At 37.3% G+C, this 27,143-nt stretch overlaps 1 protein-coding gene across 2 annotated transcripts in view; it reads right to left on the reverse strand.

The window, feature by feature from the left end:
- Atf6 (activating transcription factor 6) overlaps positions 1-27,143 on the reverse strand; it is a 202,730-nt gene that overhangs the window by 108,196 nt on the left and 67,391 nt on the right. The window contains exons 10-14 of one of the 2 annotated variants that reach the window (XM_013030699.1): positions 19,928-20,059; positions 14,740-14,853; positions 13,504-13,603; positions 8,319-8,386; positions 5,571-5,682 (exon numbers count right to left, since the gene is read on the reverse strand). In XM_013030699.1, coding sequence (XP_012886153.1) covers positions 5,571-5,682; positions 8,319-8,386; positions 13,504-13,603; positions 14,740-14,853; positions 19,928-20,059 — 526 coding nt within the window. Of the gene's footprint in view, positions 1-5,570; positions 5,686-8,318; positions 8,387-13,503; positions 13,604-14,739; positions 14,854-19,927; positions 20,060-27,143 lie in introns of both variants that reach the window. The other variant, XM_013030698.1, reaches the window with a different exon arrangement.

Genomic DNA, 27,143 nt, shown 5'->3' on the forward strand with positions numbered 1-27,143 from the left:
AGGGAGGGAGGGGATGGTAGGGGGAAAACAATGGAGGGGCTAACAATGTTCAAGAGGAAGTGTACTCATTACCTCACTCATGTAACTGTAACCCTCTGTCTAGTATCTTTACAATAAAAAAAAAATAAAAGACAGACATCGCTGGGTGCCTATAATCGTAGCTACTCAGAAGGTTGAGATCTGAGGATAACAGTTCAAAGCCAGCCCTGGTAGGAACGTCCAAGAGACTCTTTTTTTGGTCAGTCATGGGGCTTTAACTCTGAGCCTGGGCGCTATCCCTCGGCTCTTCAGTTCAGGGTGAGTGCTCTACTACTTGAGCCACAGCACCACTTTCAGTTTTCTGGTGGTCAATTGGAGATAAGAGTCTCATGGACTTTTCTGCCTGGGCTGGCTTTGAACTGCAAACCTCAGATCTCAGACTCCTGAGTAGCTAGGATTACAGGTGTGAGCCACCAGGACCCAGCTCATCCATGAGACTCTTACCTCCAATTAACCACCAGAAAACCAGAAGTGGTGCAGTGGCTCAAGTGGTAGAGCACTCACCTTGAGCTGAAGAGCTGAGGAACAGAACTCAGGCCCAGAGTTCATGCCCCATAACCAACAACAAAAAAAAACGCATACCCAGCTAACTTTCCCTTTATTTTAAAACCTTTTCAAAACATTTCTCCTCAGAATATTCTAACTTTTATCCTGCCACTTTCCCTCTCTGCTAATTAGTTTTTCTCTATTAGGCCCCTAAATGCCCTAAATGATTTACACCCTGCCTTACCTTTCTCACACTAGCCATGTAAATCTCTCTCTACTATAGCTACAGGAACTCTATTTTCAGCTTCCTATATCCAGCCCTATGTAAACTATCCTCACAAATACTAGATCATTATTTCTTGTATTAACTTCTAAAATGGAATCTTAAGCTGAATTCTTAAGGCTTACTCTTGTAATCCTAGCTACTCAGGAGGTTGAGATCTGAGGATCAGTGTTCGAAGCCAGCTTAGGCAGGAAAGAAAAAAAATTAAAAAAAAAAAGAATTCATAAGAACAATGCTTGATAAGAAATGTATTCATTACCTTGCCCATGTAATTGTAAACCTTCTGTATGGTATTTTCACAGTAAATAAATAAATAAATAAACCATGAAGAACAGGACTGGAGGCATGACTTAGCAGTAAGAGAGCCTGTCTAGCAAACAAGAGACACTGAATACAAAACCAATACAGTGAAAGGAAGGAAGGAAAAAAGGAAGTAGAGAGAAGGAGGGAGGAAGAATACCTAAAGCTTAGAATCAGAGACAAAGGTAAAGCTGCTGCTGTATTTCTGGCTAGAAGAACTTTAAATGGGCAAACAAGTGACTGTTGCTAACTAAACTTTCTGTAAGATTCAGCACTGCTTATATTGCTTTTTGGCAGTAAAACATTCACAATTTATTTAAGCAGAATGAAGTGTGGGGGGAACCTTGAAATAATCATAAAAAAGAATGAGCTTCCATCACTACTGTGATTTCTCTCAGTAAAATATACCTGAAAGGATTCTGCTCAACAAGCCCTGATAGGAGGCTTTGTGCTGAGTAACAGAGGTGAAGATAAAAAAAAAAAAAAAGCATATGATACTTGCTATCTTTAAGAGGCTAATAATAAAGATAGGAAAATGAGTCTTTCAGTTCAAATGATTAAGGACCAATAGAAGAAGAATTTCTTTTTTCACAAGTGTGGCCCCAGACTCATCCTTCTGCAGGAACGTGTTGGCTTACAAAGCAAGAGAACACATTTAAATGAAACCAACCTTATTATCCCTGGTTACAAATGAGTAAGATAATGAGATAGCATTTGGGGAAGTTGATTCAGCAATGTGTGAAAAAGACTAAAGTAAAATCACTGGATCTGCTGTTAAGCAGGAATCTCAACAACTTATTTCAATGCTCTGTGAAAAGCAGTGTACATTCCAGCCTATCAAGCACAAACACAGACAGCTTGATTGCCGTGCCAGTTTCCTGTGCTTCTTCAATTCCCATGAAACTTAAAGCAAGTCTATTGCTTAAGAGGTACTCTTGAGGGGGAACAACAGAATGCTGAACAAAGCACAATGGGAAAACCAACACAACAGCAATGTATACAACACAATATGTTGGAAATGATTTGTACAACTTGGTGTGGGATGGGAAGAGAGAAAGTAGGAGAAAAATGAGGGTAACAAGTCTGTACATCACTTGACAATAAAAAAAGAGGTACTCTTTTTTCATATCCATAAGTAGTATATGCTCATAAATATTTTATAAGCAATCACAGAATGACACCCAAATATGGTCCTATAGCTAGAACACTAAATTCTTGAGGGAGGAGGGAACATCTCAGAAGCAGGCACTCCTCTTACACAAAATGTATTTGAAAGAGATGAAATACTTTAAAGTGTTCACTTTTGATTGGAGAGAAAACATAAAAGAAATAAAATTATTCCCCAAATAAGCATGCCCCTTATTTGAAAAAGAAAACCCAAGTGAGTAGAGATAATATTACAAACTGACATTTATAACCCAGTAAGTTAAAGAGAATCTAGTTCTGATTATCTTTTATGTACCATGCTGGGAATGAATCCAAGGTCACACATATAACTGCTAACAGCTCTACCATTGATCAACATCCTCAACATTTTCTTTTTTGGGTCAGGTTCTTGTATATACCATAGACTGGCCTCAAATTCAGCTTCTAAAGTGCTAGAATTACAGGAGTACACCACCATTCCTGACTAAAAAATCTTACTTTACTTTTTATGCCAGAACAGGGTTTGAACTTTGGGTCATATACTTACTCAGCTTGCTTGCTCAGCAGATACTCTACCAGCTGAGCCATGCTTCCAACTCAGCTTTTCTGCTGGCTATTTTGGAGATGGAAATCTCAAAGGCTTTTCTGCTTAGGCTGGCTTCAAAACACAATCCTCTAGATCTCATCCTCCTAAGTAGCTAATATTACAGATATGAACTTACCAGCACCCAGCTGAGAACCTGTCCTAAATACAAACAGCCCAACTAAGATTTTCTTTAAATCTTTTCTCTAGATATTACTAAAAAAGAAGTATCTAAGGATGATATTTCAATGTTCAGCAAAATTATAACTTAATATACTTCTCCATCTTCTCATTTTTTTCTCTCTGGAAGCACATTATAATCTAACTTTTAGCTTTCCTGAGTATTTGTTTCTGTCTCATGCTATTGAATTCATTTTGATATTCATCAATTGCCCTCTTCCTTCCTAAAGTAGACTATACTACAGACACTATACAACAGACACATTAAGAAAAAACAAACACCAAACTTAGATTTTTTTCTTATTCATGTATTAGAATAACATGTTCACAGTGACCTGAAAGTTTGAGGAAAGTCATTTTTTATCACTCACCTCAAACTCATAATGAAGTAACTCTCTATGAGAAATTAAGTTATGAACACCTGGAATTCAACAAAAAGACATGCTGAACGTAACATTTTTTGAAGAAAAGTTAAAAGAACAGAAAATCTTTTGAGCCTTTGTCAAGACTTCTGGGATCATATACATTCTTTCTGACCTATAGCAGGAACTCAGTAGTTACCCAAGAGTGTCTCTGCTTTAGAGAAAGTAATGTCAATTGCTCAGATGTAATGAGATTAGGGGTACAGGATTGTGGCAGGTAAGATAATCTAAATTCAGGACAGTTCATTTATTAATAGTACACTGAATAGTTAATGCCTACTTGTACTTCTTAGCTATTAAGATATTTTGTAAAATACATATCCACTTATTTTTTTAAATATGCTTTGTTTTGTTCTGGCTTATGCTAAGCAGAAATACTTCTTAATTTCCAGTGTAATAATTTCTGTCATTGAAATTAGTAAGTGGAAGAAAAGTCTGTATTGTCCCAAACAAAAAGTCATGTCACATGCTTTTTGGATGAAATTGTTAGGAAATTATTCTACACTGAAAGATAGAAGAAAAGACCAAGCATGATGTAATTCATTTCTTCAGGTAGTTTCACTTTACCATGGCAAAAAGAATAATCTAGGTATCTAAGAACTACATTCCTGTCTTGTGATAAAGTTTACAGTTTAAAGTTTGCAACAAAATTAATTTCCTTTGCTATATTGTTAAAACAAGAAAAATAAATAAAAAGGATGTTTTCTACTAATTGCTGTTATCTAATTCCAATGTAACTTTTTGATACAAAATGCCAAAAAATTATGCTAGTGATGTATTAGGAAATAAGACTCAAACAGAATGTGAAAGATAGTCTCAACAGACTGTCTAAGCATCAAAGGGTGAGAGTATCAATTTTCTAACAGCTTTTTTTTACAGTAAATTAATGAGAAACAGCATTGTACACATACAAAAAATACAGTTCATCTTCTTCATTAAAAAAAAAAAATACCTGGGCACCAAGTGGTTCCTCCTGATAATCCTAACTACTTAGAAGCCTGTGATTATTATTATTGTTTGTTGTAGGGCTTGAATTCAGGACCTGGAGACTGTCTCTTTTGCTCAAGGCTAGTGCTCTACCACTTTGAGCCATGGTACCACTTCTGGTTTTCTGGTGGTCTCACAGAATTCCCTGCCCAGGCTGGCTATAAACTGTGATTCTCAGATCTCAGTCTCCTGAGTAGCTGGGATCTCCACTTAACCAGCAAAACACTGGAAGTGAGGTGTGTCTCAAGTAGTAGAGTGCTAGCCATGAATAACAAAACATGAGTACAGCATGAGTATAGGCCCAATTTGTAAAACCTTCTTAACAGGATCGAATACATTATTCACTAATGGAGGTAAACATTTTATGAAGAAGAGAGGAAAGAGGCACAGGAATCTAAGGAACATAAACATTCCACAAGTGATATATATGAAACAGCCCATAATTTATCTTAAGTCTACATTTCATAAATCTACTTCCCAATAACCAAATGGCAATTGATTTTCAGTGCCTAAATAGAAAATTTTGGGCTTTACTTTTCCTTTATGTATAGTTTGAATATGGAAAGTGTTGAACACTTGGGAATTTATAGAAACTTTGGGAAGCAGAGTCTAGCCGGAGGGAGCAGATGGTGGACCTTTGAAGGTTATACCTGGCTCCAGGTTCCTGTATTGCTCTCTAGTTCCTATGTGCTGAGGGAGGCAGCCCCTGCCACATGCTCCTATCACCATTATGTTCTGCCCCACCACTGACCCAGAAATAAGGGATCTAGCCATGATGGATGGAACCCTCTGAAACCATGAGCAAAACAACAACAAAAATTCTTCTTCCCCTAAAATGCCTGTTTGTCAGGCATTTCATCATAACCACACAAAGTAACGAGTACATTTTGGGTATATGGCTATAGGGAAGATGAAGAGCAGGAAATAAAAATCAGTATCATCAATTATGAACACATAATGTGACATCAGTTCCATGCTCAACTTCATCAAATGCCCAAGAACTCAAAGTCACAATACTTAGTTCTCTCGCTCATGTAATTTAATATTGCTTTCTATCTCTTCAACTTTCACAACACTTAACCCACCATTTTCTACATAGCAGCCACTCAAAAATACTTGGTTTATGCTTTCAAAATGAACTTACCCTGCGAAATGATACAACATAAAAAGTGTCTCCCCTCCTGCGAATGGCTTCAAAGAAGTCTTGATAACTTCTGGGTGAAGCATAATACACTTGTAGCTCATTCCCCGAGTTCCTACTAAATTTAGAGAAAAATAACATTATTAATATGCTAGACATTTGAGGTCTTCCCAAAATGCTTCCCAGGCCAAGGCTACACATGTACTGTAAGAATTGCTTTCAAACAAACTATTACTAGAATTTTGGAAATAATCTTTAAACTCTTAAAATTACTTCATGACACATAAAATCTGTATGTATGAGATATTTTTATATGCCCATATAATGTATAGTGCTTGAAATGAGCATACTAATATCCTTAAAGATTTACCTCTTTTCATTTATTTATTTATTGTGGAATGAGGAATAAAGCCCAGGGTCTTCTCCATGCTAGACAAGTATTCTACCACTAAGCTTTTTTTGAAATATATACTACATTATCATCAGCCAGGTACCAATGGCTCATGTCTATAACCCTACTTCTCAGGAGGCTAAGGTCTAAGGATCACAGGTTGAAGCCAACCAGGGCAGAAAAGTCCATGAGACTCTAATTTACCACCAAAAAGCCAAAAGTGGAGTTATTGCTTAAGTGGTAGAGCACTAGTCTTCAGCAAAGGAACTAAGAAACAGTGTCTAGGCTGAATTCAAGCCTAGTATAGCACACACAAAAAAAGTGTGTGTGTGTGTAAGTATACATTTATTAAATATATTTTAAATGAAAAAATAGGAAATACTATGTGCTAAAATAATCATGTGTTAAAATACTGATACATGTTAAAACAAATATTTAGCAACTGAGTGAATTCTGATGCACAGAATTATTAATGTACAAATATGTTTGAATTACTTCATTCCAACAGGATAATAAAATATCCAGATTTTAAAGTCATGATTGCTAACATGCTATTCAGCAGGAGTTTTTGTTGTTGTTTTCTCTAAGGTAACAGAGAATGTTGTTTATTTGAAAGGGAAGGAAAGCTATGAAAGGAAAGTAGTGAGACTCTCCATTCAGAAAGAGGCCCAAAAAGGAGTCCCAGAAATTCTTTTGTTTTTTTTGTTTTTTTGGTCAGTTGTGAGGCTTGGGTGCTGTCCCTCAGCTCTTCAGCTTAAGGCCAGCACTCTATCACTTGAGCAACTTCTGGCTTTTTTCTGCTTATGTGGTACTGAGGAACCGAACTCAGGACCTCATGCATGCAAGGCAAGCACTCTACCACTGAGCCACCTTCCCAGCCCCAGAAATTCTTGACTAATAAGATCAGTGTTAAGCTGGACATTATGGTACATACATGTAACCCCAGTACTTCAGAGACTGATAAGTGCCTGGGCTACACTGAAGTGTAAGCCTGCCTGGAATAATGTGCTATAAAACAAATAAATAAAATAAAACCACTTTCAAATTATATTTTTACTGGACATACATATTTATCCCAGAAATACTGTCTGACACATAGTAGGTCCTCAGTAAATATTAATATTAAGTAAGAAGTAGACTATAAATCTGTGGCAGAGCTACAGGTGGAACCTCAGACTCTTTACTTTGACTTCAACTATACAGTTGTCAATATTATAACATAATCACTATTTGTGAGAACACAAAATGAATGTCAAATGACATTTTAACTTTAATTACATCATTACATTAACTCTATACAGCCAGTAGTCTAGCTAACTTAAACTCTAATTACATTAATCTGCTTGAACCACAGAGCAAGCAACAGGAAGTTAGTCATCTGACCTCTGTCTAGTTCTAGAGCTAGCCTCTTACATGATCCTGTATTACCTCTCACATTATATTTCCTTTTAGTTTGTTATGTCTTAGTGAAAACACTTTAAACTTTTAAGTACAACTTTCTCTTTTGAATCTTTCAAAATCTTAAGTAGCATTGTATAATGAAAAAATGAATTTTTTTTCATTTTAAAAAACTTTTTTATTGGGAAAATACCGTACAGAGGGGTTACAATTACATGGACAAGGTAATGAGTACATTTCTTATCAAGCATTGTTGCCTCCTTTGTTTCCCCTTCCCATCTCCCAACCCCCTGCCAAATTTGTAAAGTTCATTTTTCGACATAACGACTTGTACATCTCATTGTTGCAAAATGAATTTTAAAACAAACAGCTAGGAATTCTGACTCTACCATTTAATTCTATGACTGAAAATTACACAAAATTACAAAAAGAACACTTCTAATAATCCTATGGATTTAAAGAAAACACCCAGGAAGACACCTACCATGGAACAATTACAATCAACATTTCCCTCCCTTCAGCTTATGAAATAGATGCAACTCAAAGATAGAAGAGCTATGTGTGCTGAAGATATTCAACAAAATTATGACTAAATAACATTCTGACTGAATGTGTATGTAAGGAATTTGGGTGATCTTGAAGTTATGTGGCTTTTCTCCAACTACTCAGAAGTAATATATGAACTAACATAAAAAAGTTATAGGTGAGGAAGTGGCGCTGTAGCTCAAGTGGTAGAATGCTGGCCTTGGGCTGAAGAGCTGAGGGACAGCGTTCGGGCCCAGAGTTCAAGTCCCATGACCACCAAAAATAAATAAATAAATGAAATAATAATATAGGCCAAAAAATCCTAATGTTAAAAAAAAAGTTATAGGTGAGAACAAATTTAGAGGTAAGTATGAATTTCAACTTTACTAAAATAAAAGCTACTTTAAATATCCTGGCAAGAACTTCCATGCTCTTACCTGATACTAGTGGTTTCTGTGTATTGAACAGCCATTAGCTGAGAATTTGAGCCCTGTTCCAGAGCACCCTGGAAAGAAAATGAAGAAGTTTAACATCACTTAGTGAAATTATACAAAGATTTTCCTAAACTGAGTCATTCTATATTTATACTTTATTAAACTTCGTACTTTTATTTTAAAGCTTTGTTATTAAGAGCCCATATATTTAAAATTGGTATGTCTTTTTTTATTATATGGTCCTTTTAGCAATATGACATTTCCTTCTTTGTCTCTTGTAATATCCTTTGGAAGTCTACTTTATACAGATATAATAATGTCATTTTTTCCCACATTTTTGTGTGGGGCTGGCCTTGACCATGATCCTCCTATGATGCTGTCCAGTAAATTGGGATCATAGGCCATGCTAGTTTTCTACTGCTTAATGTTTTCATGGTAAAAATTATTTTACTCTTTTACTTTCCCTCTATGTCTTGTATTTCAAATGTTATTTCTTATACAGGAATGAATAAACTCTACTAGAAGAGTACATTAGCAAAGCAGGAACAGAAAAGCAGCAAGTACTCACCACAAAAACAACAAAATGACAGGAAATACTACACATCTTACAATATTAACATTGCTAATGATCAAGTTGCTTTCATCCTAATATTGTGAAAATGGCAATACCGCCCAAAGCAATACAAATATTCAATGCAATATTCATCAAAATCCAGTGTCATGTTTTCACTATTTTGCCTTTTCCTAAATTCACAGTTTAGGAAGAAAGTGAGTTTATAAAAGACTACAACTTAAGATAAATTTTTAAAAAGTTTGCCAAATTTCCATAAGATTTTTTAAACTTTTGAATCTTGTTACATCTGAAAGAGGTTACATGGAGGAAAAAGAAGGCAGAAATGAAAGAAAAGTGGCAAAGTTACAGGCTCTCTACACAAGAAAGAGAGCCAAGAGAATTTTTGCAAACTTGGTAATTGTCACAGCGTAAGCAGAATGAGGCTTCTCCTTCCCTTAACTTGCCAAGAACTTCTTTAACTTGGACAAAAACACATTCATCCTTGTCATTCCTTTATTCAGTAGCCACTGAGATTCCTACATTTCTGACAATTATCTAAGCTCCCTACAGAGATATGTACCCAGAATAGAAGAACAAGAGACTTTAGCCTATACAAACCTTCTCTATATGAACAAAGACTTGAAATTAAAATAAAATTATTTTCCTTTTACTAGAATTCCTTCAAGATTAAATAATACCCCTTCCAGGGTAAATATCCAGTGAATAGGAAAGAAATTATTTCTAAAGGTAGGCCCAATAGAAACAAGAAGAAAACTCATGTAGGCCAAGAATTTCAATCTAATTTTTCATAAGAAGCATTTTCATAACAAGCATTAGAGCAGCTGTATGGAATGATCTCCTTCCAGTAGTCTGTTCCTTTCACCTGTGCTCTTCCCCTCTATAGCAAAAGATGGGAGCCTGAGAACTATATAACCATACTCTTTTATTACCAGGGCTCTGCATATAATTTAAGCTCTGCCAGCATGATACATTTGCTCCAGATTTAAAAAGCCTAAGGAAGGAGAGTCTATTATTCCTCTGGTCATGGTGGCAACTGACACATTACATGGAAGACAAAGAGTTTTTGCAGTACCACATGCTGCTTTCCATGCCTTAGTGGGACTGCAAAATGCACAGGCCATTGTGACTGCAGACAGGTTCCAGGAGTACAAACCACCAATAAAGTTGTTCTAGTAGATAAATAAAAGGTCATGGAGAGGCCCAGAAAAATCACATCATAGATAATCAGAGAATATGATTATCAGAGCTTGAATTTACCCATACCTCTCTACCTACTTTTTTTTTTTTTTTTGAGGGTGGGTGTGTGAAGGAGTACCAATAGTGGGGCCTGTGCTTCTCTAGCTTTCTCCAATCAAGGTGGGTGTTCTACTACTTGAGCCGTACCACCACTTATAGTTTTTTCCTGATTAACGGGAGGTAAGACTCTTTCAGATTTATCTGCCTGGACTGGCTTCCAACTACAATCAGGGTCTCAGCCTCCTGAGCAGCTAGGATTATAGAAATAAGCCATGGATACCTGGCCCAATTATTCTATTTTATAAGTAAAAACAGTTCCATATAGTAAAAGGCCCATGTCTCTTGATATCCTTTTGGTTTGTTTGTTTGTAGAATTGGTCTCACTACAGTCAATTGCCCTGAAACTTTCTATGTAGCTCAGTCTTCCAAGTACTTGGATTACAGGCATGTGCCACCATGCTCAACTTAATGTGCTTTTTTTTTTTTTCTTGTCGGTCCTGGGGCTTGAACTCTGGGCCTGGGCACTGTCCCTCAGCACTTCAGCTCAAGGCAAGTGCTTTACCACTTGAGCCACAGTGCCACTTCCAGATTTCTGGACTTTAATTGGAGAGTCTCACAAGCTTTCCTGCCTGGGCTGGCTTTGAACTGCGATCCTCAGATCTCAGCCTCCTGAGTAGCTAGGATTACAGATGTGAGCCAACAGCACCTAGCTTTAATATGCTTTTGAACATATCACATGATGGAAGTGGCGCTGTGGCTGAAGCCATAGAGCGCTTGCCTTGAGCTGAAGAGCGCAGGGACAGCGCCCAGGCCCAGAGTTCAAGCCCCACGACCAACCAAAAAAAAAAAAAAACCAACTGAACATATCACATGCTGTTTCTAACTAGTCCCTAAATAAATAACTAACATGTTTCTATTAGTTTATAAATATGTAAACCAGGTAAAAATCTTTACCATCCAAAAATAAAAAAACTTTTTGTTGATTCCTATAGCTAGTCCATTCTCTATTCCTATTTGTGGGAATTCCCTAAAATAATTTTCTCCACTTTCTCATATTACATCCTTGAGACCACTTCTGTTAGGCTTTGTCATCATAACTACAATGAAAGCAGTGTCAGTCTCCAACAAGTTCCAGTGGTCAATTTCAATGGTATTTTTCAGCCCTGATTTTAAGACTTCTTGGCCTCTATGACAATGAAACTTTCTTTTTATAAAAATCTCGTTGCTTGGGGTTTGGAGTACCAACATCCTACATTTTCTCCTATCTTACTGGAGTCACTTTTCCTCCAAGCATTGGTTCTTTCTCTTTCAGCCTCTAATGTTGGAGTTGGCGCTGGACTCAGTTCTTTATTCACTTTTCTTTCTTCACTAGTTAAACTTCTCATCTTGACCTCTCTCCTAAATTTTCTGCATTTTGATTGTCCACTAGACCTCTCCACTTGAGTGTCCAATATTTATATCAAATCTGACATAACTAAAATTCCTGACTCAATCTCTAACTCCTCCTTCCCCAGTCTTGCTCTCAGTAAATTGAATCACTACCCTTCCAGTACTTAAAGCAGAGGTATAATCATTCATTAATTCCTTTTTATAGCAACTATTTCTAACTGTCTCTTTTGAAACATTTGGTACCCAAGTGCTTCCTCCATCTTTCCATCTACCATACTAGTATGAGCCCCAAAGATATCTCACCTAGACTATTGAAATGCATCTAAACTAGCTTCCTTACTTCCACTCATACATGAAATTGCCCTCCCCACATCACAGTCTATTTTGTGTAACACTAGAATGGCATTTTGAAAATATAAATCAGATCAAGTCACTTCCCTGCTCAAACATTTCAGTAGTGTCTCTTTATGCCTAGGATGAAATTTAAAGTTTTCCCCACAGCCTAGGAAGTTTGCAGCCTCTCAGACTCATTGTGTTCTATTCTCCTCAGTCACTACATTCAGCCTCTGGAAGATTTTTTACTAGATTTTGTGCTAAATCTTGACATTGTTTGTTGTTACTATCTAAGACAAAAGCAATGTTCTCACCAAACCACTTTTATTTCTTAAGTACACACATAAAAACTACATATTCCCAGTCTGAAATAGACTAAGAAGCAAAGTGACAGTTTTAGCCAACCAAACAATGGTAGAAGTTCACACCTGATCCCTAAAATACTTTGCATGGTCTTCCATGTTCTCTCCTCCCCAAAACTCAAAGTCAAAAGTGAAAGCTTTCAAGTTGCTGGGACTACACAGTAGAAGAAACAGAAGAAACATGGATCTTTAGGCACTAATCCCAGGAAAAACATTCTACACAGGGCTATGTTAGATTTTATGTGTGTAAGGACAAGATTTTTTTCCATTCAGCTATGGAGAGTTTGGAGAGTATGGAGAGTTATAATAGCCAGCATTAATTACCTTTGACAATACCTCACTAAGGTGGAATTTCTTCAAAAAGACTTCTTTAGAGACTTAATCTAAAATAACAACTCATTTCTCAATTTAGATTCTAACCTTTTCCCTTGCTTTAGAGAAAGCTCTGAATTTGTCTTTAGAGAAATCTCTAAATTTGAGTTTATTATGTATTTGAGTGTATGTATGCACTTTATCTCTAATTGGGAGTGTATGAGTGTACTTATTTACCTTATCTCTAATTTTGAGTTTATGTATTTACTTGCTTACTATCTAACTCTCCCACTAGAATGTAAGCTGCTGAAGGGAGAGAGTTTACCATATTCACTACTATACTCCCAGAGTCTGGAGCAGTGCCTGGCTCATTATCACTGCCATAGGTAATGTTCACTGGGAAATCACAGTGTACTAGATGCTAGGCTAGTGCTTCATAAATAGTAACAAAATTTCTAACAAATGATGGGATGACTATACATGGTACTCTGAAGCAAGCAACATTAATACAAAAGTTCCACTGAAAATTTCTCAGTACAGTCATTAATCCATAGTAGGACATGTCCACCAAAGCCCACCACAGATGATACACACCTTCATTTTCAAGCTGTCTAATGTTTCAACATTCTCTTTTTGCAAAGCTTTGGGAGGAGATAAACAGTATTACTTATTATACTATGTGTACAGCAAATATTTGATAGATACCCATACATAGGAACTCCTGGCTTGAATCAAATTTAAAAGAGAATCAGAAACAGCACCATGTCTAAACATGAAATGCTGGTGCTATGAAACCTAAACCAAATGCCATGAACTTGAAGGAGGGCTCCATTGACAAGGCCAGCTGCAATAAAAAGCAGCAGGAGGCAGTGCAAGTGCAAACTGAAGCTTCTCAAGTCTTCCAGGGAAGAAAAGCAATGCCCCTAGGGAAAGCCTCCCAACAGCCATGCCAGCCATTCTTCAAAGGCAAGCAGAAACAAACCTGAAGAATACGAGTTTTCTGTTGATTATTCGTCATTCTTCTGGATTTGGTCCTTTCCACTTCATGTCTATGAACCCAGCCTCGAAGTTCATGATTCAATCTATAAAACAGTTTAATTAATTAATTCACTATTTCACAGAAATAAATGTCTTATCCCTTGGTTGGAAATGAGTTTTATCATTCTGTAGGTTCCAAAGAGTATTCAAGAACTTGATTATGCAATATTGCTTTCTAGTTTGAAGAAGCTAAGACAAGAATCTCCCATATCCTGTATAGGGCACAGGAATTTTTCTTTTTCTGTTTCTCCATACTTTAACTCTCTTATACTAAAATAAATTCATGCTAAAACTTAAAAAAAAAGCTAAGACAAAGATTAAGTTGTTTTTATTAGGATATGCACTTTTATATATAAATCTCCTCAATCAGAAGTTAAAAATTCAAAGAAAACCATAGTAGCAAATAAGTGCTAAAGACTAGATGCAAATGCTTTTCCACAAATATAGTTTTTCCTGTTTCTGCACTTAAGCTATGAATATACAAACATCAGGAACACTGGACAAAACTTATCTCATAGGACCTCTAACAACAAATGGATATATTATGGCTTTTGAAAATATGCTCTCTTGAGAGGAGGAAAATGGTGAACCCAACTGGCTGAGGGAAAAATACTTTAAGTTTTCAACAGTGGAACTTTAAAAGATTAGTTGAATATAACTTTTACTTTGCTTACTTTCTAAAGAATTTGTTAGATGTTAGGCTATGCTTAGTTAACTTTAATTACTGCTTATCACACATACACACACAAAAAAAAATGAGGCAAGTTTTGAGGTTCAAAAATGGACTCAAAAGGCACTGGAAAAAATTCAAATGAAAAACTAATAAGGTAGGATGTAATAATAGGGGTGTCCAGACAACATATCCTCAAGTTACTATCTTCCTATCTGGAGAAAAAGTCTTGGCTGTGATGTTACCACCCACCAGCCGAGCACTTATCCTGAATTTTAACACCAATTTCATTCTCTAGTTCTCAAAAAAGACTTATTTAAGAATACCAGCACATATGAAATAGACATCACAATCTCTATCAGGTTGGTAGGGAAACTAGACAAAAATGATATCCCTATAGTTATACAATTAATAATTCAGAGTCTCTCAGTAAATCTAAACAGATACTTTTTGAGTTTCAAATTAATCATGGGGCCCAACCACCTTTCTGCAACCACCCACAACACTCACCTGAGAGATTCTGTTGTGTTAATCAGGGGCTGACAAGGAGGTGGAGGAATATAAAGTAGTGGTTCTTCAGTGAGCACCATTAGGGCTTTGTCATTTGAAACAGAATGATCATAACTGAAACACATATAGACAAAATTTTACTTCTTTGCATCTTAAGTTCCTAGAGAGTTTACTGTAAGAAACTCAATTCTAAGCTTATCTCTATAATCCTAGTTACTCAGATAACTGAGATGAAAAGGACTGTGATTTGAGACCGGCCTGGGTAAAAAGTTTGCAAGATGATATTGCAACAGAAAAAAACTGTATGTGGTGGCATGTACCTGGTCAGCCCAGCCATGACTAGAAACATAAACAGGAGGCCTGCCATCCAAGTCAGCTCAAGCAAAAACCAAACTCTATCTCAAAAATAATCAGAACAATAGCCAGTGGCTCACGCCTGTAATGCTAGCTGTTCAGGAGGCTGAGATCTAAGTATTGAGGTTCAAAGCCAGCCCGGGCATGAAAGTCCGTGAGACTCTTATCTCCAATAAACCACCAGAAAACCGGAAGTGGCACTGTGGCTCAAGTGGTAGAGTGCTCACCTTGAGCTGAAGAGCGCAGGGACAGCGCCCAGGCCCAGAGTTCAAGTCCCACCACCAACAAAAAAAATCAGCACAAAAAGTGTTAGAGGCATGGCTCAAATGACATAGCATCTACCTAGTAAGTATAAAGTATGTTCAAACCTCAGTACCACCATATATGTATGCAGTTGCTAAATAACATATCCATGGCCAGTACCCTACTAGGTACTAGGAATCTAACAGGGAACCAAGAAACGAGATTTCTACCTTCAAAGTTCTAACAAGTAAGATGGGCCAACTCAGGAAAAAAAAAAAAAAAGCACATAAATCCAAACTGTTAAGTGCTATGAAAGAAGCAAACAAAACAACACAGTATCTATTTTAGATATATGGTCTGAGAAGATAGTATTTAAGTCAAGATTTAAATGATAAGGAGAAAACATCTACATAGAAACTAAGGCAAACGTATTTAGGCCAAGAAGGAGGGGGAAAGGCACGCCTAAGAAACGTAAAAGACCAATGAGGAGTTGTGAGCAAGTACAAGAAAAGCGGGCATACAAAGCTAGAATTGCTAAATGTAATAAGAAAGCAAAAGTGGTTTAGGGCGAAATATTTTAATTTACATCTATACCCTTGACACTGCACCAAAATAGATTTGATGGAGACCAGAGAGCAATCAGGAGAGGACTGGAAAGATCCAAGTAAGAACGAACTATATAGACTAGGTCAGGAGCAGGGGAGTTGGAGAAAAGTGGACCAATTCAAGGCTATTTTTGGATAAATAAATTGTACTTGCTTAAAGAAAATTTTTCTAACAAGTCTTCCGCTGTGAACGTTACTAGCCACAAGCCTATATTATTTCCTGAACACACAGGAAGACTACACGTTCCCAGGCTTCTAATTCAAGTACAAGAAACGAGGAAGGTTGTTGTAGAAAACTAGTTGAGAGTTAAAATAAGGATAGCAAAAGAGTTCCACTGTGCACATGCTAACTTTGAAATCCTTAAATAGGGAAGTCAAAAAGACTACTAGATTCATAAGTCTGAGGACTCAGAATAGAAGTATGGACCAGAACCATAAATTTAAAAATCATCAGGGGCTGGGCAGGTGGCTCAGTGGTAGAGTGCTTGCCTTGCATGCATGAGGCCTTGGGTTCGATTCCTCAGCACCACATAAGCAGAAAAAGCTGGAAGTAGGACTGGGGCTCAAGTGGTAGAGTGCTAGCCTTGAGCTGAAAAGCTGAGGGACAGCGCCCAGGCCCAGAGTTCAGGCCCCACAACCAGAAAAAAGAAAAAAATGAAATTTAAAAATCATCAGAATATACAAATATAGATTTCTGTCTTTAATACCATTTAGGCAGAATGAGAACAAAAAAAGTTCCGCTTGAGATTTAAACAAGAAGAGTAGCCTACAAAAAAAAAAAAAAGACTATGATCAAGCTTGGTAGTGCGAATCTATAATTCTAATACTTGAGAGTCTGAGGCATCTCAAGGAGATATCCATGTTCATGGCTAACAAGCTACACAACAAAACTTTGCCTCAAAACAAGCTCAAGGGAAAAAAACAAATTGTTTAAATAAGGATACAGGTGAACCCATTGCAACAATGAGATGTACAAGATGCTATGTCAAAAAACGAACTTTACAACTTTGACTGGGGGCGGGGGGAGTATAGTCGTGGAAGTGGTGGAGATGGGAGGGCAGAAATGGTAGGGGAAAAACAAAGGAGGAGGCAACAAAGCTTGATAAGAAATGTATTCATTACCTTGCTCATGTAATTGTAACCCCTCTGTACGGTATTTTCACAATAAAAAGCTTATTTAAAAAAAAAAAACAAGCTCAGTAGTAAAGGGATTACTTGCCGTGCACAAAACCACAGATCATATCTCTTACACCATAAAAAGAAAGGAAAAAAAGAAAGGAGGGAGGGAGGGAGAGAGGGAGGGAAGTAGGGAGGGAAAAAGGAAGAAAGAAAGGAAGGAAAGAGGGGAGGGAGGGAAGGAGGGGAGAGAGGGAGTGGAAGGAAGGAAGCACAATGAAATAGCAGCCCGGAAATAAAAAAGAAAGAATCCTAAAAATATAACAACAAAAAAAAAAGTCTTCCAGAGAAAAATGACCCACACAGTCTCATGCTGAGGAGAGGTCAAGAAAAATGAAGAGAGAAGTTTACACTAATTTGGTGACACTCAGAGCACTGGCTCAGAAGTGGTGCTGTGGCTCAAGTGGTAGAGCGCTTGTCTTGAGCTGAAGAGCCAAAGGACAGAACCCAGGCCCAGAGTTCAAGCCCCATGACCGACAATAAAAAATAAAAGCACTGGCTCCACTGGGTGCAGGTGGCTCATGCCAATAATCCCAGCTACTCAGGAGGCTGAGATCTGAGGATCACGGTTGAAAAGTCCCAGTGAGACTCTTTATCTCCAATTAACCGTAAGAAAACCGTAAATGGCATTGTAGTTCAAAGTGGTAGAGTGTTAGTCTTGAGGAAAAAGAGCTCAGAGACAGTGCTCAAGCACTGAGTTCAAGCCCCATGACCAACAAAAAACCCACTAGCTCCCTTGACACAAAGAATTTTGGCAGAATGGAAAATTAACTTCAGAGAAAAAGTAAAAAACTTCTGTGTATGCGCCCCACACAAGGAAAAAGAAGCAATAACTGAAAATATATAGAACATTCTTCCCTGCAAATTGTGCTAGGAACATTCTCCATATTCTCTTATTTGGCTCTTAGGATTAACAGACTTGCTTGGAATCACAGAGATGTTAGTAATAACAAGTTAATAACCGCGCACATAGAATGAGGTCAGATTAAACACCATGGCTATGAGCTGGGTATTGGTGTCTCACACTTGTAATACTAGCTACTCAGGAGGCTGACATGTGAGGATTGCTATTCAAAGTCAGCATAGGCAGGAAAGTCTGTGAGAATCTAATCTCCAATTAACCATCAAAAAGCCAAAAGTAGAGGATGGCTCAAATGGTACAAGTACAGTGCCCAAGCCCAGAACCAGCATCAACAACAAAGCATGCCTGTACACTTACAAAAATACAAACACAATAGTCTATCAGAAAAATTCCAAACTGCCTTTGAAAACATATTCCTGACATGTGATTTTTTTCTATGGATTAACTCCAATAATGCTTTCTCTATTCCTATGCTGACTGGCTTTGTTCTAAATAGCCAAAAATATTTTGAGGAAAAAGAAAAAATGTTTGATAGGAAAAATATGAGGACAGTGACTAGACATGGAGTTGAAGAAGAAAGGAAAGGAAAAGTCTAAGCCAACATACAATCTGGAGATAATCATACCCACATTAACCCAGTCTCGTAACCTTGCAGATCATTACTGGTTCCTTATGAGGAAAGGGACAGTGCTTCCCTGTTTATCTAAGGCATTCCTGATTTATGCCTGTTGTCCTGATATAACTGTTACTAGTACTACGTTTTCCTCTTAAAAGTATGGCTCATGTCAGAAGGCTGAGATTGTTGAGAGGAAGATTGTTGAGGCCAGCAAGGGGGGGAGGGGGGCGGGGAGTTCATGAGACATCTTTTCAATGAAGAACTGTGTGTAGAGGTATACACCTGTCACCCTAGTTACTAACATAGATAAACTGTTAGGAAATTTGACATAGGTGAATTGCCATCATGAGGCTAGACCTATCTCAAAAGTAACCAGCTAGAAGGCTAGAAATATGGCTCCGAAGTTAAGAGCACCTACCTAGCAAACAGTGAAGACTGGAGTTCAAACTCCAGTATCACTCGGAGGGAAAAAGTCTCCTCAAAGAAGAAAAACCAGGATTAGATAGTCATAGTTTCACTTCTGAATTTTATCAAATCTTCAAAGAACTAATAAAGCCTGCGTTAATTAATGCAAGCAAGCTGGGGTAGGATGATCACACATTCAAGGCTTAGAAAATTTATATGGTTCCTCAGAGAAAAGTTTTTCAAAAATGCCCACTATTACTTTCTTCTAGGAAGTGGCGCTATGGCTCAAGCGGTAGCGTGATTGCCTTAAGCTGAAGAGCTGAGGGACAACACCCAAGCCCAGAGTTCAAGCCCCATGACCGACAAAAAAAAAAAAAAAAAGAGTACTTTCTTCTAGTTAGCACAATATAAGAACTGTATTATCCTATCTATTTTGCTATCAACAAGTAAAATGGAAATTTAACAAGTCAGTTTTTAAGTTATATTAAGAAAGGAATCCAGAAGAAAAAACAACACAACAAATCAGTACAAATAATCTTACCTAATGACTATAGATTTAACCATATTATCCCACTATATCATATCTAGCCACGAATTTTCCACTAATAAGTTTTAGATAAATGTAAATACAAATGATAGATAAAATTACTGAAATAGATAAAGATGCTATATGTGTTTCAATATGTGTGTATATTAATGCACAAAAACTAAGACTTTCATGATCACATCTCAACAAGAATTCTAAAACTGAAAACCATTTCAAAAGTAAATTTACTTTAACGTTAATTTCAAAAATAAAATTTATTAATGGCCTCAATAATGCATGTGTTGCAATAGGCAAAATTGTATATCAACAATTTAGCTGTAAAGCTGACAACTACATAGAATTCCGTTTCATTAAGTCGTATGACCAATATGCCATCCAACCTGTAGCTGCTTTTCTGGATGATACCATCTGATGTGTCTTGTGATTCTTTAGAAGAAAATCCTAAAAGATGCCTCCTTTGATTTGCAGGGTTGACACTAGGTTTCATCCTTCTAGAATCCTGTTCTAGCATGCTGAAAGAAAAAAAAAAAAATGAAGCAACTGTTGAGACAAAAATCACATGTATCCAGGCTACATGTAGCCCTAAAACAAATCAGACTTCCTTTCTTAGTCAATTCATACATATACCAAAAATACCAGGCATAGAAGCAAATGTGTATAAATACTTTAAGTCTGATAACCTGTACACATCAAAAGCAATTTTGAAAACACATTTTTATAAACTTAGAAAGTACCTTATTATAATGTTTAGACAAAAGCAGTATACCACATGCTTTTAAAACCTTATACTTACATTACATAAATGACTAAGTTTGACTTTTAAACATCCTCCAAAGGCTGTATGTAGAAAGCCTGGCCCCTCCCCAATCCCCCTACTCCCCCACCCCTGCCTGTGGTACTACTGGGAGGTGGCAAAAGCTTCAGGAGATAGAACCAAGTAGGATGACCTAGTACAAGGATGTTAGGTCACTGGGCCATGTCCATGAAGGGGATTTTGGGACTCCCACCCCTTCTCTTCCTCTCACACTTTCCACCCACCATGAAGTAACAGGTCTCTATGCTTCCATGATGATGTTCTGCACAACATGACTGAAACCTCTTAAATCATGAGCCAAGGTAAATCATTCCTCTTTTTAAGTTAATTTATCTCAGTATCTAGTATAGTAACAGAAAGATGACTAACACATATATGCAAGTAGAAATGTATACAATATACTTATTAAAATATTTATACTCAGATTCCTAGATACTGAAAATTGATATGTTTAACTATTCAAATGAAATAGGAATTATTTTCTTTCAACATTCAAATTCATTATTAGCCTGTCACAATTACAGGAGGCAGGCTATCAAGCTAAAAAATATTTTTTAAATTACTCCATTTTTATTTGCATGTAAAAATTTCTATCCTCACATTTCTCCCCATCCTCCCTGATATCTTGACAGACAACATAGTTAAATAAAAGACTGACAGACAGACAGACAGACAGCAGATAGACAGCTAGACAGGTAGATAGATAGGTAGATAGAGAATACTGCAATAGTATTTATCACTGTAAACTCATTAGTGGTGTGCTTAGAAACTGGCCTCATCAAAAACATTTCATGTGTATGCTTTATTTTATGAAGCAACACACATACTTTACACTAGTCAAAATCTTGAAATTGGGGCTGGGAAGGGGGCTCAGTGGTAGAGCACTTGCCTTACATGCTCGAGGCCCTAGGTTAGATTCCTTAGCACCACATAAGCAGGGAAAAAAAGCCAGAAGTGGCGCTGTGGCTCAAGTGGTAGAACGCTAGCCTTGAGCTGAAGAGCTGAGGGACAGCGCCCAGCCCCAGAGTTCAAGCCCAAAAAAAAAAAAAAATCTTGAAATTGGGACACTCCCTGGGGAAGCTAAAGGATTCTCTTTAGTAGATGAAGTGAAAGAGAGAGCAAGGAAGACAAAAAGGGCAGTTAAGAGTCTAAAAGGACAAGAACTCTTTTAGGGTACAGTAGTTTATATCCAAATTTGGAAAAACAATGAAACAGATATACCACTCTAATTATTTTCCTGATTTCATATTTCCCATCCTCCTCTTTTTTTTTTCTTTTTTTTTTTTTTTTGCCAGTCCTGGGGCTTGAACTCAGGGCCTGGGCACTGTTCCTGAGCTTCTTTTTTGTTCAAGGCAAGCACTCTCCCACTAAGCCACATTCCCAGCCCTCTCCTCAAGTCTTTAGCACTGGAAATCCCTGTTAACCAAATGAATCCCACATATGATATGTTCTGGTACTTGACATACTCTAAACTCTTTACAGGTGTACCGCTAAATTACAACCATTGTACGAAATCTAATTTTGCTACACTTCAGCTACATCTTCTTACAACTGTCTATTTCAAACAGAATGCTTACTTGAGTATTCACACAACAATATAAGCCTTGCTACAAATAATGTTAAGAGGCCTAGTGGAATATCTAACAAAACTCAGGAAGATTTAGACCAATGTGGTCTAAGAAAAAGTGAGAAATACCAACTTCAGAGGAAAACCAAATGACTGTGATAACTATAATTTTGTTTTTCTTTTTGAGCCTTTATAGAATGTTTACTTTCTAATTCTTTCCTGTGTGTACTACCAAAAATTCTACTAATAAATTCTATTTATGCTGTAAACAAAAGCAAAGTTAAGAACTTTCCCTTAAGTTGATAGATCTCAGTGCATTCAACAAAACCTACTAACCCTTCCATTCTATTAGTAAGATCTCAATAGTTAGTATATTGAGATCTTACTAATAGAATGGAAGGGTTAGTAGGTTTTGTTGAATGCAGCTATGTATGGAAGCATTCCCTGAACCTTTCCAATGGCTAGAAGGAAATCTATTACCCTATTTTACTAAGAGTTTATCCTATTTAACCAGAAATGAATTTCTGTATCACTTCTACATTTTGGTATAATCAAATGTTCTACAACTCATGACATCAGGACTTTTATTCAGAACTGGAACACCATCACAGCACTGCTGTGGACCACATTTCACAAAATGACTGATTGACTTGTTTAACAAACATGTACTAAATATCTACTATATTCCAAGAACTACCTATGTGCTAAAAACTCAAATATAAAAAAACTGAGTTACTATATATGTGTGTGTTTATGTGTACTGACATATATAAAATCTAGCAGAGTTGCACAACAGAGGTGTAAATAATGCTTTGGAATAAAATAGACGAGGGCATGTGATCTTTACAAAGAGGATTGTGAGATAATCTTAAATGCAAAGCAGTACATGAGAAAAAGTGAGGAAAGGCATTTCATGTAAATAGAAGTGTTATCTGAAGAAGCACATGCACATAAGAGAGCATGTTTTGTTTAAGGACCTACAAGTAAAGCAGGAGGGGTATATCAGTGAACATTTTACCTGGAAGCACAGGGTAGAATGGGACCCTCTTAGATATAGGATAAATGCAAGCTAAAATTATAGATGGCCTTGCCTATCATGCTATCACTAAGTGTAGGAAGTTATTCAATAAAAGAAACAAAACTTGGTATACTTTGTTCTTAATTTTAGTTCACACTCTGACCATACTCCTCTCTATGTCAGAATCTTCCCTATGATTAATATTACATTCCTTAGTCTAATGGGATGATCTACCTTCTTTCTTTTTGAAAAGTTAATGCTACATTTGGGAAGGGGAATGGTTGCTAGTACCTATAATCCCGGATACATGGTAGTGAGTGTAGAGGTTCAAATTCAGCCCAGGGGTGAAAAATGTTAATGAGACTGCATTTCAACAAATAATGTAAAAGTAGTGGTACCTGCCTGTGGCTCAGCTTGACACGACACATGCAAGATTGAAGTGTGAGCAGGGTGCAGGTGGCTCACACCTGTAATCCTAGCTACTCAAGAGGCTGAGATCTGAGGATAGCGGTTCAAAGCCAGCCCAGACAGGAAAGTCCATGAGACTCTTATCACTAATAAAACAACAGAAAACTGGAAGTGGCTCTGTGGCTCAAGTGGCAGAGCACTCCCCTTGAGCTGAAGAGATGAGGAACAGAGTTCAAGCCCCATGACCAACAACAACAACAACAAAAAAAAAGACTGAAGTCTGAAGCAGGAACTGGGGGGGGGGGGGGGGGGGAGGGATGCTTGAGACCTTGCATCAACTGAAAGATAATGCAAAGGAAAAATTGGAGGTATAGTTCAAGTGGCAGAGTTCAAACCCCAGGACTTCTCCTCTCAAAATAAAATATAGTATTACCTTTGTCTCCTACTCATCTAGATTGTCTGATGATTACTACTGTCAAAAAAAAAAAAAGGCAGATTAAGCCAAGTGTGGTGGCTCACACCTGTAATCCTAACTACTCAGGAGGCTGGAGATCTGAGGATCTCGGTTCAAAGCCAGTTCTGGCAGGAAAGGCTGTAAGACTCTTATCTCCAATAAACCACTCAGAAAACCAGAAGTGGTACTGTGGCTCAAGTGGTAGAGCACTCACCTTGAGCTGAAAAGCTGAGAGACAGACCCATAGTTCAAGCCCCACAAACTAATAACAACAACAAAAAGCAGATTATTGGAATGATTCCACTGATTTCCTAGGCATTGTGAACCCATATTAGGTCATCTTAGATAACACTTTACTTTTGTTGGTGGTGCTTTGCAGTACTGGGGTCTAAACTCAAGGCCTCTACATTGCAAGTGTTCTACCACTTGAACCATGTCCCTGGACATTTATGCTTAAGTTTTGTTTTTAGGCAGAGTCTAAAAGAGGCTAATCCTAGGCCAGCCTCAGACCATTAATCCTCCTATCTCCAACCTTTAAGTTACTGGAATTATAGACATGTGGCACAATAACTAGCTACTCTTAGAATTTTAACTGCCAAATCAAAGTGGCTGTTATGGCTTCTATGAATAATTTATAGTTTGTTAGCTCCTCCTTTTTATCTTTTATCTTTCTGTTGTTTTATTTGAGAAAGGGTCTTGCTATGTAGCTAAGACTGACTTTGAACTCATATGCAGCCGAGACTGGCTTTTAACTCTTGATTCTTCCTGCCTTGGCCTCTGATATCCTGGGATTAAAGGATCTGCCACCACATCTGGCTCTTCACTAAATCTTCTGCAACAGAATATACCGTGGCTCCAAAATGTGACACCTTACCCATCAGTATCAACATTAACATTAATTAAGATGTTAGAAATGCACACTTGAACCTCACACTCGAACTGGCGAACAGGAAATTCTAGGGTGTTTGCCCAGGAGTCCATGTTTCAGTAGCAGTCTAGGTAATGCTACCAATGACTGAAAATCACTATTCCAATTTCTCATTACATCTTTCTACCTTGATTCACCTTTTTCACAAGAGATGCAACAGAAGTGTGTATCGTGGAAACAGTCTGGGTAGATAAAAAGGAGGAACTCAGAGGTTCCAAAGGAGTGATTTGTAGTTTGTGGATGTTTACTAATTAAAGTACCATAGAATGACCAGTGATTTAAAGTTTAAAAAAAAAACAACAAAACTTGTACTGATTATTGTTCTTTCAATTATTTCACTATTACTCTAAAAACTTCTGTTTCTATTCACAAGGTATGGGCAAGTTAATGATCTTTTTAATCTATTTTATCTGTAACCAGACTGTGCTATAAACACTTAACTACACTTTTTTTTTTTTTTTTTTTGGCCAATCCTAGGGCTTGAACTCTGGGTCTTGGCACTTTCCTTGAGCTTCTTTTGCTCAAAGCTAGCACTCTACCACCTGATCTACAGCACCACTTTCAGCTTTTTCTGTATATGTGGTACTGAGGAACTGAACCCATGGCTTCATGCATGCGAGGCAAGGATTCTACTACTAAGCCACATTCCCAACCCTTAGCTATACTTTTAAAATGCAGTTTTGATATCGACTGGTAGTGACCACTATTTTCCAATTGTCAATATTGGAAATGATTTTGACCCTATAATGACATCTCCTCAGCCACTGCTACACTTATCCCTTTTTAGCCTAAGCTCAGACTTCATTCAATGGACATCACAAATGTCACTCTCCAACCATGTATATTATGTATAATTGACAAAACGAATCAGTGATAAGGAAAAACTCAGAATCTACATAGCCTTCAGTTTCAATTGTATTATCTACCCAGATAATAATGTATTATTGGCCCAGAATCCATTTTGAAAATGTGATGAGAATGTTAAGAAATTTAGTTAATAATCTCAAAGTTTCTCACATGTTGGCTTTTTTATTGTTGTTTGGCCTCCATTCCCTGCAGATTTTGTCTAGACAAGCTATCAATCCATTTCAGCTTCTTTTCAAAAACTATAAATACTTGAATTCTGTAAAACAATCTACAGGAACTAATTTAACCATGTAAATAACTGCAGATTAACATTTTCCTTTTTTATTAATATTAAAAAGTCTTATAAGAACTTCATTTTACTGCCCAGATTCAGTTATGTAACACTACAAATATGAAGAGAGGAATTTGGCAGTCCTTCTAAGGGCTAAATGTACAAAAGGGTATGAGAAAATTATTGTTGATATGAACTTTAGATTCTTAGCCTGAAATTTTTTGTGCCATACAAATGGGGTTTTGTTGTTGTTGTTGTTGTTAATTCTGGAAAGAGCATGCAGTTACTTGGTCACAGAGATAGTAAAATGGTTATGCAAGCAATGACTTTTTAGTTCAGAATATTGACAATCTAATTAAACTCTTTATAATACACTTAAATCAGGTTATGAAAAATATTTATACATAAACTAAAAAAATATTAAGAAAACAGAAGCCTCTCTGACTTATGTCTCCATGATCAGAAACATGCTACTCTACATGTGTCACAACAGTTTTAAGCCACAAAATCATTATAGCAGCCCAGTGCCAGTGGCTCGCACCTGTAATCCTAGCTACTCAGGAGGCTGAGATCTGAGGATCACAGTTCAAAGCCAGCCCAGGCAGGAAAAGTCCATGAGACTCTTATCTGAATAGCCACCAGAAAACCGGATGTAGTGCTGTGGCTCAAGTGGTAGAGTGCTATCTCTGAGCTGAAGAGCTGAGGGACAGTGCCCAGGCCCAGAGTTCAAGCCCCATGACCAACAAAAAAATATCATTATAGCAAAAACCTTGCTCATGTCATGAGCCAATGAGCTGGGAAAGCCTATATTACTAAAACACAAATGATTTCAATTTCAAAGTCTGGAAGTAATATTATATGAATTGCCACTTTACTTTTTCACTTAGTAAATCCTACTAACAACTGTTTTAGATTATTTATGAAGTCACTTAACCCTTAAGATATGATTTCAGATATTCAAATCTTCCTATCAAGTAGCTGAACATAGGGAGTGGCGCTGTGGCTCAAGGGTTAGGGCGCTAGTCTTGAGCTGAAGAGCTCAGGGTCAGCATCCAAGCCCAGAGTTCAAGCCCCACGACTGACCAAAAAAAACAAAAAAACAAGTAGCTGAATATAAAATGGCACAGCTCTAAGGGTACCCTTTGCAAACCTGTCTTCTTAAGGTACATAGGTGGATTTTAAATTTAAGTCATCTTGGGCTGGGAAGGTGGCTCAGTGGTAGATCACTTGCCTTGCATGCCTGAGACCCTGGGTTTGATTCCTTAGCAC

Source organism: Dipodomys ordii, unplaced genomic scaffold, assembly GCF_000151885.1.
Source record: "Dipodomys ordii isolate 6190 unplaced genomic scaffold, Dord_2.0 Scaffold131, whole genome shotgun sequence".
In the NCBI taxonomy this organism is placed as follows: domain Eukaryota; kingdom Metazoa; phylum Chordata; class Mammalia; order Rodentia; family Heteromyidae; genus Dipodomys; species Dipodomys ordii.